We start from the raw sequence: 17,524 nt of genomic DNA, 5'->3' as shown, positions 1-17,524 counted from the left end.
AGCTGAGACAGAGAAGATGTTCACGACTCTTAGAGTGATTTTTGAATAGAAGGTTGTACTTGCCACCTATATGTTTGTGAGAGAGGTTAATCGCTAGTGGCAGCTCAAGTAGGCCACCATGCCTGTTTTAATCACTTGGGAATAATTTTTGATGGTCTTCATTGTAGAATACCTTCCAAAGCACTTCTGATATTTAAAAGAGATGGAGTTTCCACACCTAGTTTAGGGTGATATGATTGTGTTGAAGTATACCTGGATATTCCTAGAGTTAGGCCAGTATTTCCGAGAGCATGATGGATAAAGGTAAGAAGACAAAAAAGTTTGAGTGGAACCTTCGCCCTGAGATCAGACAGCAGCTTTAAGTATTTGAGCTCAGTACCTACTCAACCGTTCTGACCAATGCACAGCTAGTGGAAAGAAACTTTCGCATATTTTTTCCAATAGTGGAGAATCCAAGACCCCCAGTTTCATACCATAGACCAGCACTCATTGCACCAGTTCAACAGAACAAGAGGCTTAGACCAGTGACTCGACTCCTCCTCAGGCTTCGGAATATGACGCGGTACAACTTGTCAGAACTGTGGTAAGGATCATGGGGACTGACCCTGCTATCATTTCAAAAATACCTATCGCATATGTGGGAGTATCCAATATAATACGAGAGAGTGCCCCCAGAATTAGAACCAGGTCAGACCTCCTATTTAGGGTAGAACTTATAACCTCACTCAGCAGGATGCTGAAGCCAACCCTTGCATGATGGATTGTACGTATATTATCTGTAATCACCTCGCACACATTTTAATTAATACTGGTATTTTATATTTGTTTGTCTTACACACTTTTACATAAAATTTAAATATATCACTGGAAAAACCTAATTCTATATTGTTTGTGTCTACTCCTGGAAGTAGGACACTACTATGAGAGATTATATACAAAACTTGCATTATAAACATAGTAGATAAAAAATTGGGTATAGACCTAATAGAGATTGACTCGGAAGACTTTGATTTAATCTTAGGAATGAACTGGTTAGCAGCGTACTACGCCACCGTAGATTGTTTTCATACGAAACTTGTATTCAACCCTCCTAACAAAAAATCATTTACAAGTTAATAAAAATTTTAAATGTTATTTTCTCATAGTAATTTTTTTATTGCATAGTGCTTAACTCTGTTATCTTTTCTACATTAGGCCAACCTAAGAAAGAAGTTTGCATTCAAGATATCCCAATAGTATGAGATTTCTTTGATGTATTTTCTAATGAACTACCCGGACTGTCGGTGGATAAAGAAGTTGAGTTCACAATAGATCTTCAGCTGACACCCAACCTATCTTGGTGGCCCATTACCATATAAGTCTTATCAAGATGGAAGAACTGATGAAACAGATCAATGAATTGTGGGACAGTGGGTTCATCTGACATAGTATATCTCCTTGGGGTGCTAGAGTCACATTTGTAAAGAAAGGGAATGAGATGTTACGATTGTGTATTGACTACAGAGGAGTGAACAAGGTCACGATCAAGTACAAATACCCTCTCCCCAAAATTAATGACCTTTTTGACTTGTTGTACGATGTTTAAGCCTTCTCCAAAATAGATTTGCATTCGGATTACCACCAGATAAAAATCAGGAGAGAGGACATTTTTAAGACATCTTTCAGAACGAGGTACGAATATTATGAGTTCTTGGTCATACCCTTTGTACTAACCAATGTACCAGCCATTTTTATGGATTTGATGAATAGGATTTTCAGACAATTCTTAGATCAATTCGTCATTTTATTTATTGATGATATCCTAATCTATTCAAAGAGCAAAGAGTAACACATTTACCACCTAACTCAAGTTTTACAGTTTCTTAAGAAGAAGAAACTGTATCCAGAATTGAGCAAGTATGGGTTATGCCTCGAGCAGGCTACCTTTCTAGGACATATCATATCAAAGGATATGGTATCAGTGAACCCTGAAAAAGTTGAGGCAATGTTCGGATGGAAAAAATTGACCTCGATTAAGGAGATTTGTAGCTTTCTAAGAATAGCGGATTATTACCGTAGGTTTATAGAAATAGTTTCCAGCCTAACCACTCATTTGACCTGGCTCTTAAGGAAGAACACTAAGTTTGAATGAAACGGGAACTGGAAAATGAGCTTTATAGAACTCAAAAAGCGGTTGACTACTGCACCTGTATTGGACTTACCGAGTGGGACATGTGGATATACAGTGTATAGTGATGTCTTCTCCCTTAGATTGGGTTATGTTCTGATGCAGCATGACAAGGTCATCGCCTATAGGTTCAGCCAGTTGAAGAGTCATAAGAAAAAGTTTCCCACCCACGACTTAAAACTTGCCGCCAATATCCACACCATAAAGATCTAGCGCCACTATCTGTATGGTGAGACTTTTGAGATTTTTACTGACCATAAGAGCTTGAAGCACATATTCACCCAGAAGGATCTGAACATGCGTAAGAGGTATTGGATAGAGCTCCTTAAGGATTATGATTATAATATTTTGTATCACTTGGATAAGGGCAATGTAGTAGTCGACACGCTCAACAGAAAAAATGTAGGTATGTTAACTCACCTAATAGTTTCTGAATGCAAGGTAATAGGGGCTGCACAATATATACGACTTCAGGACTTGAAGAGAGTTGCATGCTTGACCCACTTGACTGTCCAATCCAAATTAATTTAGATAATAAAAGAAGCTCAATCCATCTTTTCCACCCTAGCAACTCTCAGGAATGATGCAGAATATAGAGTAAATTCAGAATTCTGCATCTCTATCGATGAATTGCTTAGATTTCAGAATAAGATGAAGGATCTTTGTAACCGTAAACTGAAAATGGACATCATGACAGAAGCTTATAGCTTAAAATTCTCCATACATCATGGAAGTACTAAAATGTATCAAAATATGTGACTCCGATTTTGGTGGAGCGGGATGAAAAATGGGGTAATTGACTTTGTTTCCAAGTGTCTAGTATGTCAACAGGCTAACATAGAGCATCAACGCCTAGGCGGCGTACTTAAGCCATTACTGATCCTGGAGTGGAAGTGAGAACATATCATAATGAATTTCGTGACAGAGTTGCCTAAAGCACGTTAAGGTCATGATATCATTTGGGTAATTATCGATCGGCTTACCAAGTCTTCTCAATTATTGGCTATCAAGATGATCGACCCCTTAAACAAGTTAACAAGAATGTATATCCGAGATATGATCAAGTTACATGAAATTCTAGTGTTAGTGGTATCCGACAAAGGTCTCAGGTTTATTTCTCAATTTTTGTCTAGTTTTCAGCAAGCCATGGGAACGAAATTGTCCCTTAGTACTACATTCCACCCTCAAATTAATGGATAATTAGAGAGGACAATTCGCACACTGAAGGATATGCTATGAGCTTGTGTTCTAGACTTTGTGGGCCACTTAGGAACTGGAATCAAGCTTCAGGGCCCAGTACCCCCCCTCCCCCAACTGTTCAATTGAGTGAAAGAGTGAGCAATTTGAGGGACTAAATTTATTTAAAGGGGAGAGAGTTATAATACGGCAGTGGTTCGCCTCAGTTTGGCCAGTTTTGGTTAGTTTTGGCTGATTTTCATGTATTCCTGCGAAAAAATACGTTAGGGAACCTTAGTTGACAAAAAAATTAAAAAAATTGAACTTACTAGTGGGGAGGTCCCTGGGTACGACAACTCCGTCAGTTCTCTTTTACGGTTGGGGTTTTTTCTTCAGCTAACCTGTACAGAAAAAGACGATGAACACAATGGTCGAAAAATTATGTGAAATAAGAAACAGAAAGGGGGTCATCGGAGAGGGTTTAGTATTTTGACTGTGGCGACTCTACTAAGTTTTGCCTGTGATTTTCGGCTCACCCACCGTCTTTTTTGCTCTGATATAGTTATAGGGAGGCTCAGAATTGAATTCTGAGCGCAGAAGGAAAATATTTACTTTTTTTGGTGGTCAACAGTGGCTCTGGTGTGGCGGCGGCCAAGGATCGGCCTCATTCTCCAGCGTTTAGTTCTTCTTCTCTAGCGAGGGTTCTACGGCTAGGGTTAGGTTCTCATGCGACACGATGTTTAAATAACCATCCTGTATCGATTTGGGCTGTCCGTTCAGGAACATGTAGAGCGAGGATGATCGTTCGATCGCGTTCGCATGTGTGGGATGTAATCTGGGCCGTCGGATCACCCAGGCACGGGGATCGCCCGCATGGCCTACCACGTGGAGCCGATGTCAGCTTGCTTGCCGCGCGACATGCTCTGGTTCGTCGAGTTACTGACTAATCCATCCCATGTGATCAAACTTTTTTTTTGCAATTTAGCCTCCTTATTTCAATTTTTATTTCAAAAACACCAATCAGATTCAAATTTTCGCTATTTTTTCTTAAAATTATTTTCAATTTCGTCCATAATCTATTTTTCTTAAGATTTAACAAAATTAGATTTTAATAAAATTACATTAATTATTCATATAATTTTTATAAATAAAAAAAAATCATTCCGGACAGATTTTCGGGCAACCCGGGTATTACATTTATTCTTATACTTTTAAATTTTTACTGATTCAACCATCATCACTAAATAAATTTGTATAAAATTTCTTAAAAAAATTAATTTATAAAGAATTAAAAGATCCAATTCATTAGTAAAGAATTTGATGTAGATAAAAATTATTACTTTAAAAACATATACAAAATATTTATGACTCGTGTTTTTTTTAGCTCAAACAACTCATGCATTTTTATTAAAAAATGTTAGGTAACATTATATTTTAAAAATGTCAAAATTATACACTATAAAATAATCAACTGTTGTTTAAATAATTTGATTATTAACTGTTAATGTAAAAGAAGCCTACGATAGACTATCCTATTTTGAGAGATATTGACACATTTCATATTTGATTGTTTTCATTATTAAAATAATTACTAAATCCATATACTATTATACTTCCTCAAAATAAATCATGTATTATTTTTACATAAACATGCCATGTACTTTTGAATTTCATTAAAATCAATTCATTCTTCAATAAATTATTATAATTTTTTCTTTAGGTCATTAATTATTATGCCTTGTAGCTATTGACATAGCTGCATAATATATTTTCTTAGAGGTTGCTCGAAGTCCAATGTAAATACCATATACACAACATCTAATATATTGTTAAAATATAAGCATTCTTATTGTAGTATATAATATATAGAAATAATGTAACACCCACAAATTTTTTTGTGGTGATTAACTAATTAGTAAATATAAATTTTATTAATTTATTTTATTTTAGTGCATTTTGTTTTATTTAATTTAGAGTAAAAAAAATGAAATAAAATTAAAGGAGGATTTAATCGAAAATAATTTTGGGAAAAATGGTGAAAATTTGAGTTATGTGGATATTTTTGAAAGAAAAACCAGAAAATAGGGGCCAAAACGTAATTTTAAAAAGTTTTGCCACGTTAGACGCCGGGTCAACAGCTCGGACCAACCAGGACGCGCCAAGTAGTAGAGACGCTGATGTCGGAGGTCACGCGGGGGGACCACCTGGGCGATTCGTGTGTCCGCGATCGAACGGCTGATGTCCGTTCCTGCGTGCACAGACGACTTGGATGTGCTCCCTCCCAAACATGATTAAACGGCCAGATTCAAACGCGATCGGATAGCCCAGAGTGAATCGCAATGGATGGCCCATATTGGATCGTGATGAACGGCCCAGATTCACTCCATATTTAATCGCAATCGGACGGTCCAGATCAAATGTGATGGATATAAATAACCCCTATACGCACCAAACCCTAACCCTAGCTGCTAGAACCCTTCGCCGGAGAAGACGATCCAGTTGTTGGGGAGTCGACTGCCACCACCCACCGTCGCACCGAAACCCTTTTCGACTGTAAAAAAAAGTAAAAACTTCTCATTTTGCACAAAATTCAATTTTAAGCTCACACATGGTCAAATCGAAGTGAAAAAACCAGCCAATTTTCCAAAAAACACCGGCAAAGCCCGATACCGCTGCCATAGAGAGTTTCATAAAATCTCCGATGAGGCCTTTCTTGATTTCCGTTTTGCGTAATTTTTTCACTGTTATTATCATCGTTTTATTCTCTATAGGTTGACCGAAGCGAGACACCCAACCGTAATATGAGCCGAAAGAGTCGTCGCACCGGAGAGCTCTGCCGCCGGTGAGTTTCGGTTTTTTATATTTTTTCGGCCAACCGAGGCCATTTAACGTGTTTGTTTGCAGAAATTGATGCAAAATCGACCGAATTCGACTGAAAATGGTCGATCTGTGGCGGATCCCCGCCGTGGATGGCAGCAACGACGCCGGAGCACGGCGGAGCCACCGTGCCGGATTTCAAAAATTGGCTGAGTGAGTCATGGGACTAATTTTGGATTTATTTAGAATATTTGTAGGTATTATAAGCGCGTTTCAGTTCCTGGATAAAAAATTCAGAAAACTTATGGACTGCCCGTAGGCGCTGTAAACTGTTTAACTTTTCGGTATCAAATCGAGTTAAGATCCCTCACCCTATTCCCTATCATAGAGTTGAAGTTTAAGTAAATAATAATACGGTATTTTTTTTACGAATTTAGTGAATATGCATAATTAATTACGAATTGCTAATGGAGCCAGAACTGAAAATTATCTACTGTTGTTTGTTGATTGATTTTACAGTTTGTATGCATGATGGTATCTGATTTATTTTATGGTATTGAACACATGTATGTTTAATTGATGTGTTTACTGTTGAATCGAGAAAAATAGAATGTTAAACGGTAAGAAAATTGTGTGATTTAAATGAATAGATGAAACGACAGTCTTACTGGATATCTTGGGATATGGTGGATGGACCATGCACATAAAAAGTCTTACTGTGAATGTTGTTTCATACCGAACGGGGTATGGAGACCTGATAATTTGGTCTCCATGCCAGACGGGGTATGGGGACGACCTGCTTCACCCTCATACCGGACGAGGTTTTGAGATTTAATGATTTGATATTCATACCGGATGGGGTATGAGGATGGCTCTGTAATTGGGATTATTATAGAAAATGGTTTACGTGTAGTGGAAACATCCCTATGAACCCCCATAGATACTAACAAACTGGTAAAAAGAAAAACAATTATGGTTTGATTTATGTTAATGGATATGGATTTATAATATGTTCTATGTCGCTGATTGTTTGTTAAATTATGATATGTATGATATTATTATTTTTTATAGGTTGTTTTCATAAATTCCACTATGATAAGTGAACGAGAAATAATTTCATGATTGATAAATGAATTTACTAAATTTAATGCTCAATTAGTGGTTTTCGATTTTATACTAACATTTACTTCTGTACCGGTGATATAGTGTGATATCCTTACTGGGCTAGTGTAGCTCCTCTTTTATTTAATTATCTAAGATCAAGAAGACCGTGTTCTAGAGCCCGATTTGCAAGAAGATTGAGAGTATATGCTATATATTTTCTATTTTCTATTGGTTTCCTTATTTCTTGTGTTTCTTTCAAATAATTAATTCTGTAATACTATTCAGTACTTTTAAGTTATTGTGTAAAAAAGGTAAACCTTAATCTTTTATTTCACTTGCACTTAAATTATTATATATTTTCTTTTGAATTTTAAAGGTCGTTACACATAAACTCTCGCCTCCTACACTATTATGTCTTTTTTTCCTCATATTATCTGTTTTATCTCATCTATTTGAGAAATCAATAATTTTGTTGTCTTAAAGTCATTTATGTAAAATTATCTTTCATAACTTACATATTCTTACAAGTGACCATTTTTTTCCGGTACTTTCTTATCACTTTTTTCTCTCTGTATTTCTTGCATCCTTTATATTGTAGTAACTTAAGGTCTCGAAGTACAAGCAAAAGTCTTTGGTAATCTTTCTATATAAGCTTGTAAATAATTGGTTTTATTTACCTTTCATTGTTATCAACATGGTTTGATTGTTAAGCCGAATTCGTCTTATAGCTCCGCTTATTTACTTAGAATAATAGATAACAAAATAAGGGTTAGCATGGAGTATGGTTTATTCCCTTATGCTACTTGGGTATTTGGCCCACTTTTGATAGTTTTTGATAAATTATGTATAAGATTTAGTCATAATAATTGCTATATATATGAGTAATTAGTTTTTTTAGAGAATAATTATCACTAGATTGTAAATTTTCTAAGATTTTAAGTTACGATTTTGATACAAATGTTTCTTACAATGATAAGTATCTCACATTTTCAAAACTTAATAAAATATTTTATTATAATGTATCATGTTCATTATTGTATTATTAGTTTATCTTGTACATTGATTTATGATTCTACTTTTCACTGAGAAAATTTTATGTTTGTGTTTTTTTATTTTGAATTTTTAAAATATTATTAAAATTATTATTAATTAGAAATATTTTTACTTAAAAATTATTTAATATTTAATAAAAATAGTTAAAAAATACTATCATATTAAAAAATATAAACTATACATTTAGTGAAAATAAATTTTAAAAGGTTAAATATAAATTTGTATTAAAAGTTAAAATTATTTTTTAAAATTTATAAATTATAATTTTTATATTTAAAATTTATAAAAAACACATTTTGTCGTAGACTAATTTAAAATTTAATATTTTTATTTTTTTGCAAAACTATGAAACTCATTTTTGAATCAAAATGCTTTCGTAAGTGTATTTAAAATATTTAAATTAGATAAAAATTAAAAACGAATTTAATTATTTTGAAAAAAAAAAGTTATTGAAATACTTTTTTGTTATTTTATTAATGCTCTTTAATACAATAATTTAATTAAAATTCACAAAGATTTATATAATCTATTTCACTTTTTAGAATACTATCGTTAGTTTAATGCTAATTTAGATTGAATTTTAAAAAAATAAGTTTAACTAATTAAATATACAAAAACCTCAAGATTAACATCAATAATGCATCTCAAATCTCAATTATTAATAATAATTAAAACTGAGTTATAAATAATCTCAACAAATTAATACAGTAATGCATCTAAATAATTCAATAGTTAATAATCATTAGTGTTGATATAAAAACGATATTAATGGGAAGAAGGATTTTTTTTTTTTTTTTAAAGAGTCTGTAGCATGTAACAGAAAATTGATATGTAGACTTATTGTAATCATTTTCCACCACAGCGTTAAAGATGATGTAAGGATTAAACCAGACCCGGCCACGGTTGCTAGAATGCGAAGGGGAGCGCAACGCGCACCCTTTCTCTGTTAAGCACATAGTGTGCGCAATACGCATCCGGCTTATCCTAAGACCAAAACCTAGTGAGCAAAAAGAAGAGAGAGAAATGGAGAGTAAGATAAGCTGGGATTAGAATTAGATTACTGTGACGTAACCCAAAATAAACACGCTCTCATCCTCCTCCTCTCGCGCTCTGTGTCTGCTTAACAGCAGAGCCTCTCTTGCCGAACAGCTAAAACCTGTATTTTCGCTCTTCATTATTGTTATTATTATTATTATTATTATTTTTAAAAACACACTGTGGATATTAATATAATCCTCTCTCTCTCTCTCTCTCTCTCTCTCTAAGGAACACTTACTGTCACTCTAGTGGAGAGAGAAACAACACTATAACCAGAGACATAAACCAGATTTAAATCACAATCTCTCTCAAACCAAAAAGTGCTTGGTTTCCTCACTCTAGCTTCAAGCTTTGAACAAACTCTACGCTTTCTCCTTTTCTCTCTCTCTCTCTCTCTCTCTCTGTATAGATATATATATCCTCATATCGTTTGGTATCTGATTTGAAACCCTAGCATTTGGATCCCGAGAAGTGTAAGCCATTGTTGGATGTGATAGCTTTTTTTCTCTCTCTTGAAAACCAGCATTTCTTTACATCAGTTTAATATCTTTGTGTCTATTTTCGTACATCTATATATCTTCGTTATCTGTGTGGATGAGCCTGTCGCTGATTGAGGCCGTCGCATTTGGATCCTGAAGCATTTGGATGTTAGAGAAGGAGAAGAAGAGTGAGTGAGGGATCAGATCGGAGATGGCGGAGGTTTCCGGCGAGGGAGGAGCCGCGGTGGATGTGAGCAATGGACGGCCGGCGGTCAGTGAATCGACCACACCAACGCAGCCGGGGTTGTTAACGGTGTCGGCGTCGTTCAAGGAAGGAGGAGGAAGTAAAGGTTCGTCGCGAAGGAGAGCGGCTGTGAGGCCGAGCTTCGACGCTGACAATGAGTTCATCACGCTGCTCCACGGCTCGGATCCGGTGAAAGTGGAGCTTAATCGGCTCGAGAACGAAGTTAGAGGTGTGAAATGCGGCTCGATCTAGTGGTTTTCGGGTCGATTCGTGCTTGTTTATGCCAGTTTGATAGCGGATTTAGGTTTTTTAATTTCTGATGCTGATTGCTTTTTGTCTGTGTATTTCATTTTTGTCTCCTCCTTTTTATTGGGAGCGTAGATAAGGACCGGGAGTTAGGGGAAGCACAAGCAGAGATCAAAGCGTTGAAGCTTTCTGAGCGGCTTAGAGAGAAGGCCGTCGAAGAGGTCAGTTTAAATTTTTATTTTCAGTATTGGATCATTTGAGTATGTCTCGATGTTTTTTGGGGATTGATTTTAGTGTTTACTATCATACCTGGTGGTAGTTTTGTTCTTTATTTATCATTTTTTTATGGTCCTTAACGTCTACCTTGACGGGGTAAACTTTGTAGAGGTTGGCATCTCCATTCATGATAAGCAGCACTGTTTATCGTTGCAGTTCATCTTATTACCTGTTGGGGCAAATAGATGCTAGAAATAGAAAACGAAGTGTCAATTTCGTCTATTGAAGATTGACAAATAGTAAAGACTATAGTTTATGTGGATTAATAGGAGAAGGCTTTTCTTCGATATTTAATATTTTATTTGTGGGAATGCAAGATAAGCACTAATTCCATCAAAATGCATTTGTTTAGTTCTCTTTGGTATGCTTACTAATCTCAGAATGTCAATCCTGAAATGTCTATGTAACAGTGTGAATACAATCCCCTACTTCCTTTTTTATGACTTTCCCCCTGGTGCTTGTTGATCTTTGGTATTTGAAATTTATATAATGGAAAATGAAAAGAATGTTCTGGGCATGACAAGATCACACTGCTGTTAACTCCACTTTCAGAAAAGAAGGTTAAACTAGTTCCTGTTTATTTTCTCCTGTTGCAACTCTTCTTGTTGTCTTTTTTGTCCTTGTTCTTGTTGGGATGCACTGTAAAAGCTGTCACTGACTTAGGATTAAGAGAAGGAAACCTACTGCAGGCTTATTTTCTTCCTTTAGCTGTCAGAAGAATAAACAAACAAATAAATCAGTTACCAAGAGGTGTGAGAGATGGAAAGAAACCCACTGCAGTGCATGCACTTATTCTAGAGCTTCAGGATTGAGATGGATTTTATTGTTAGAGATTTGAAGTGTGTAATGGTTTCTGCATTTGTTGGTTGTTTTTGTATGAAGCTTTGAACATGTTGAATTGGTCCTTTACCTTGTTTCTATTAATATGCTTACTGTGGTATAGATATTTGCTTCTTCATGTTTTATGAAGAAGGCTGATGTGATTTCATCAGCCATTTTATACAAGTTTGAATGATTTGCTGTGGACTTTGCATCTTGGTTTTGGTTTACATTTGCTTATTCAATGTTTCTCTTCTGTGTGACAGCTCACTGAAGAACTTGCCAAGGTGGAGGAGAAACTCAAGTTAACTGAATCTCTTCTTGAAAGCAAAGTATTAGTTGGAACCTCTCTGAGAACCTATTTATGATTTTTCTCTATAGTGTTTTATATTTAAATAATCTTAATATGTATTGCAGAATCTTGAAATCAAGAAAATCAATGATGAGAAGAAGGCGTCAATGGCTGCTCAGTTTGCAGCTGAAGCCACTCTTCGAAGGGTTCATGCCGCTCAGAAGGATGATGATATGCCTCCAATTGAGGCCATTCTTGCACCCTTGGAGGCTGAACTTAAGCTTGCTCGACAGGAGGTATTTCCCTTGCATTTGAACATAAAACATTGGTTCTTTCCTGAAATGCGGTATATTTTATGAATAATAATTATTAGTGGCCTTGAATTCTTTGTAGATTGCAAAACTTCAAGATGATAACAAAGCACTAGATCGTCTTACCAAATCAAAAGAGGCAGCTTTATTAGAAGCTGAAAGGACTGTAGAGATTGCATTGGCAAAGGCTTCTATGGTGGATGATCTTCAAAATAAGAACCAAGAATTAATGAAACAAATAGAAATTTGCCAGGTATGACAAATATATATATATATATATATTTTTGTCTCTCCTTGCTTCAGGTGAATCAGAATGTGATAATGTGCTTTTTGTGTTCTGATTATATGTCTACTGGTTGTTTATACTAGGAAGAAAATAAAATTTTGGACAAAATGCATCGTCAAAAAGTTGCAGAGGTTGAAAAGCTTACTCAGACTGTACGTGAGCTGGAAGAGGCTGTTCTTGCTGGCGGTGCTGCTGCAAATGCTGTGAGGCATTACCAACGGAAAGTTCAGGAAATGAATGTAATGCATCATACATATATCTGCATGGAATATCGATTTTTTTTTTTGTTCATAAACCATTTAATCATTTATAAATCTGGTCTATTTTTCTTTCTGTAACTAATAGGAGGAAAGAAAAACTCTTGACCGAGAGCTGGCCCGTGCAAAGGTAACAGCAAACAGAGTGGCCACAGTGGTCGCAAATGAATGGAAGGATGCTAATGACAAAGTTATGCCTGTAAGACAATGGCTTGAAGATAGGAGGTTCTTGCAGGTAATTGTTGTTTATTGTCACTTTTCCCTTTCAGTTTTTTGGTTTGTTCTTGCTGTTTATGTTTTTGAAAAGAGCTGCTGCGCTCAACTTCTGTTCTCTTCATTCATTTTCATCTCTGCTGTGCCAGGGAGAAATGCAGCAACTACGTGACAAACTTGCTATAACTGAGCGAACTGCAAAGTCTGAAGCACAGTTAAAAGTAATAGTCTGTTTTTGCATGCTTTAATGACTTTTATTATTGTTTCTTTGATTTTAAAAATTGACATTTCACTTGCATTTCCCAGGAAAAGTACCATTTGCGGCTTAAAGTGCTGGAAGAGAGTCTGAGAGGCTCTTCTAACAGTAGTAACCGTAGTACACCTGATGGAAGAAGCATGAGCAATGGGCCTTCTCGTCGGCAATCGCTAGGTGGAGCTGATAACTTCTCAAAGCTTACTTCCAATGGCTTTTTATCCAAAAGAACACCAACCTCGCAGTTAAGATCTTCTCTGTCTTCTAGTACCAGTTCTGTATTAAAGCATGCTAAAGGGACATCAAAATCATTTGATGGAGGCATGAGATCTTTAGACCGGGGCAAAGTGCTTTTAAATGGAATGGGCCCAAATTATTCTTTCAACCAATCCTCTGAGGGTACCAAGGAAGGGGATTCACCTAATGCTTGGAAAGGAAATTCAGATGATAAGCCTAATGAGTTCCCAGCAGCAGATACAGAGGATAGTGTCCCAGGGGTCTTGTATGATTTGCTGCAAAAAGAAGTTATAGCTTTGAGGAAAGCGGGACATGAGAAAGATCAAAGCCTCAAAGATAAGGATGATGCGATTGAGGTCAGTATCCTGTTACCTCCACATCAATAATCTTAATGTCTAAATCAAAATTTAAGTTGAGGTTGTTGTTCTTCAGATGCTTGCAAAGAAAGTAGAAACATTGACAAAGGCAATGGAGGTTGAGGCTAAGAAGATGAGAAGAGAAGTAGCTGCCATGGAGAAAGAGGTTGCTGCCATGCGTGTGGAGAAAGAACATGAAAATAGGGCCAAGAGGTTTTCTAATTTGAAAGGCCCTTCTAATACTGCTCAGTTGCTTTCTGGCAGGTAGATGATTTGCAATTCTTTTTTTTTTCCCCCTTTCAGGTCATGCCTCAGAGTAGATTATAGATATTCCATACAGTTAAATATTTTTGATTGCTTGCTTATTCTTCTAGTGACAACACCTCAATATGACAACCATTTTAAAAATGATATATCTCATACTTTTTATTTCAAAAAAAAAAAAATTCTAGTGACGACAGGTTTATCACCTAAGGCTTTGAAAGGAAATAGATAGTTTCCAATTGAAGTAGACTGGAGTTCTTTGTTATTGGAGACAAGTCGTGCACTCATACGTTCTTCCTTCCAGTCTCCTCTCCAGACAAAACTTCCTTTTCTCAGTCATTAATTGTTTATTAGTTTGTTAAAACAAATAGATGATGAATGGCTTTGAAAGGAAATAGATAGTTTGCAATTGAAGTAGACTGGAGTTCTTTGTTATTGGAGACAAGTAGTGCACTCATACGTTCTTCCTTCCAGTCTCCTCTCAGACAAAACTTCCTTTTCTCAGTCATTAATTGTTTATTAGTTTGTTAAAACAAATAGATGATGAATGGCTTTGAAAGGAAATAGATAGTTTCCAATTGAAGTAGACTGGAGTTCTTTGTTATTGGAGACAAGTCCTGCACTCATACGTTTTTCCTTCCAGTCTCCTCTCAGACAAAATTTCCTTTTCTCAGTCATTAATTGTTTATTAGTTTGTTAAAACAAATAGATGATGAATCTCTGAACTTGTTGTTAGTCTAGTTTTCTTTTATTGGAGACCCTAGTGTGGAATTTGGATTACAAAGAATCGACTATCATTGTTCTGGTTTATGATTCATGAAATGCTAACACATGGAGGTAGAGGTTCTGGACAAACAATCGAGTATCAAAGAATCAAGTATCATTGTCTAGTTTTCTTTTATTGGAGACCCTAGTGTGGAATTTGGATTACAAAGAATCTGAGTATCATTGTTCTGTTTTATGATTCAGGAAATGCTAACACATGGAGGTAGAGGTTCTGGACAATGCAGTGGGCAGAGGGTTTTAGTTCTCATATTATCATGGTGTCCCTGAAATTGGAAGATCCAATTATAAACAGGAAGAAGACTAATTTAATTAAGGAGAAAGAAGACTAATTTAATTAAGGAGAAAGAAGAGTAATTTAATTAAGGAGGAAAGGGACTGAATAATTGTCATGGTACCATGCAAGGATTAGTGGGGTATACGTGGCAGGAATACCTTTAAAACTGGTAAAATAGCTATAGCCACTAACTGCCTGTTTTGTGGGGTTTGTGAGCTCATGGTGGAATAGGTTGTGATCAAGCTTGGGTTGCCAGTTGGGCACATAACAAGCGGAAATGCATAAGTGGCCAAGTTCTTTTGTCATGCGCAAAATGACATACTAGTAGTCCCTTTTACAAATTCTTTTCTAATATTATCTTAGTTCCGTCGCTTAATCAATTACTGATATAGTCCAAAGCTTAACATTACTTGATCATGGCATGTAACACTACGTCAAAGTGATTGCACTACATATTGATTTATGCTAGGAATTTAACTTTATCTACTAATAGATGCCTGTCAGAGTAGAAAGGCTTACCTCTTGAAAGGAATTATTTCAAATTTGGTACATGTTTTATTTATTTTCCCTTTAAGGTGATTATAAAATAAAAAAAAAACATTAATGAATTTCTATGGTGGATTTGACACACAAGTTAGAATTTCAATCATCTTTTTGAGATGCTTCTAGGATATTATTTATTTATACTGGAAGGATAAAGAATTGATTATCATTGCCTATGGAGATGTTTCTATTTATGAATAATGATATCATTTTTTGGAAGAACTGGAGTGGTCTCTATATTAGTCAGGAGCTGTCATATAAAGCAAATAGGAATTATGCATTATGTGAGGCCACATGATTTAACTATTTACTTTGCCTATATAGATGTTTCTATTTACAAATAATGATCTCTAATTTTCCTTTAAAGAATGATCTGTAATCTTTTTGAGGAACAATGGTAACGATATCTAAATTAGTTAAGACTATCTTCTAAAGAAGAGGTTAAGAACTAAGCATTATTGGATGCCATCCCCTGCGCAAGGATGATACACACAAATCAAGAAATGGTCCAAATTTTTATCTCAAAAAAAGCATTATCAGGTGCCATAAGATTAATGTGACTTCCTAACCATTTAGCATTCATTTGGTTTTGTAACTGTTTGGTATAGAACTGCCTTCAAGTTTGGTCAATGTCAGTTCTAGAATAACATCCACACCAGAAAAAAAGTAGAAATAAAAATGTTGCTCAGACAGTTTAATAAGATGACTAGGAAATTTTTTATTTGGTCTGGTTGCATTGTATTATTGCTATTTGTTTCTCCTCTTTTTACTGTGGCTGCCTCATGTGTGAGAGCATAATACTTGTTGAACCATTTTTTACAGAAACTTTAGGATCAGCAAAGTGACAAGGAAAATAACCTGCATCTAAACTAATTGATATAAATTAGTTCTTCAAGAGCTTGCTTGACTGAAAAATTAAGAATTGTGTTTATAAATTCTTTTTGTCTAGTATCCAAAGTGACGTTAATTGTCATTATTGTTAAGTTGATAAGTGTTGTTGATGCAGAAATGTAACACGAAGTGGGATGACAAGGAGCACTCAATGACGACGAAGTCCCTATCACAAGTGAAGTTGAGTACACCATTATAGGCCTTGTTCTTCCATCTCTCATATCACCTTTTTTATTGTTTTGATTTGCAATTGATTATAAGATTGTAACTTGCATGCTGACAATCCTGTACCCTCTGGAATTACCAAAGGAAAAAAAAGTCCAAGAGAAGAAAATCAGGAGGAGAATCGGTGTGCTTCTGACATAGACTGTTATTACTCTGCTTATTAGTGATCAGGGAACAAGATAATGGGAGATATTGACTTTGGGCTAACCTTTTGTCAGGTTTTCGAGTGACCAGTGGTTGTGTGGTTGTATAGGTGCTTATTGGCTTTTTTTTTCGTCTACTACCCTATCCCTTTTCTCTCCCTTTTTTTTTTTTCCCTCCTTTTGCAGTTTATATTTGTAATTTGCAGTTAGTGTGATTGTTGTCTTTCAGGTTTGTTAATATTCTTGTAATCAGATGAAGATGTTTATGGTTGTGTTATTCATTAAATAGTTACTTGGTTATAAATCCATGGTGGAATGACAAATTTGTTCTTGTTTTTGCTTTGTACCCAAACTTGTGGCGATTGTTTGAGGCAAGATGGCCCCGTCTTGTTGTACCCACCTAAAACCAGAGGTTATTCTCTGCTTGCTCGGTTCTAATTGATGCCAATCTCAATCCCTGTAGGTTATTGACTTGGATTAATTGTGTTCTCCTAATTCTGCCCCCGGTATTTTTTAAAATCCCATTCGAACTAGTTGCAAACAAATAAAGATGACGCAAGCTAAATGCTTTCTCCAAGTAGAGTGGGTTGAGAGTTAACAGTCTTACTGGTTTAAATAATGGTGGAAAAATAACTTGTTTTCTGTAGCCAGCCAACGAAGTAATATAACGATTGATAAGGGCTCATGCATCAGTGTTAGAACTTTGGGAGTATAATTTAAGCAGGAAAGAAAAATTGGCTTTGTCAGTTGCTTTGAAAAATTTAGGGATATTTC

General features: G+C 35.6%; 1 protein-coding gene across 2 annotated transcripts; it reads left to right on the top strand.

The window, feature by feature from the left end:
* Positions 1–9,412: 9,412 nt before the first annotated feature.
* Positions 9,413–17,054, top strand: LOC110823603 (microtubule-associated protein 70-2-like). 2 transcript variants are annotated; one of them, XM_088214051.1, is made up of 12 exons: positions 9,413–10,307; positions 10,460–10,545; positions 11,686–11,751; positions 11,837–12,007; positions 12,105–12,275; positions 12,392–12,547; positions 12,654–12,800; positions 12,928–12,999; positions 13,085–13,624; positions 13,701–13,888; positions 14,858–14,876; positions 16,498–17,054. In XM_088214051.1, the coding sequence occupies exons 1-11, from the start codon at positions 10,046–10,048 to the stop codon at positions 14,865–14,867; spliced, it is 1,869 nt and encodes a 622-aa protein (XP_088070177.1). In that variant the 5' UTR covers positions 9,413–10,045; the 3' UTR covers positions 14,868–14,876; positions 16,498–17,054. The 2 variants fall into 2 exon arrangements, with proteins under 2 accessions (XP_088070177.1, XP_021909708.1); XM_022054016.2 differs by lacking the exon at positions 14,858–14,876 and having other exon boundaries at positions 9,418–10,307.
* Positions 17,055–17,524: the final 470 nt, after the last annotated feature.

The sequence above is a fragment of the Carica papaya genome, chromosome 2 (assembly GCF_054855325.1).
Source record: "Carica papaya isolate Zhongbai chromosome 2, ASM5485532v1, whole genome shotgun sequence".
NCBI classification, from domain to species: domain Eukaryota; kingdom Viridiplantae; phylum Streptophyta; class Magnoliopsida; order Brassicales; family Caricaceae; genus Carica; species Carica papaya.
This window is presented reverse-complemented; position numbering and strand designations above follow the sequence as displayed.

Coding starts and splice junctions, on each gene's coding strand:
- LOC110823603 (XM_022054016.2), top strand. CDS start 10,046: ATGGCGGAGGTTTCCGGCGAGGGAGGAGCCGCGGTGGATGTGAGCAAT. Junction 13,000..13,084: donor AGTCTGAAGCACAGTTAAAA/GTAATAGTCTGT, acceptor TGCATTTCCCAG/GAAAAGTACCATTTGCGGCT. Junction 13,625..13,700: donor ATAAGGATGATGCGATTGAG/GTCAGTATCCTG, acceptor GTTGTTCTTCAG/ATGCTTGCAAAGAAAGTAGA.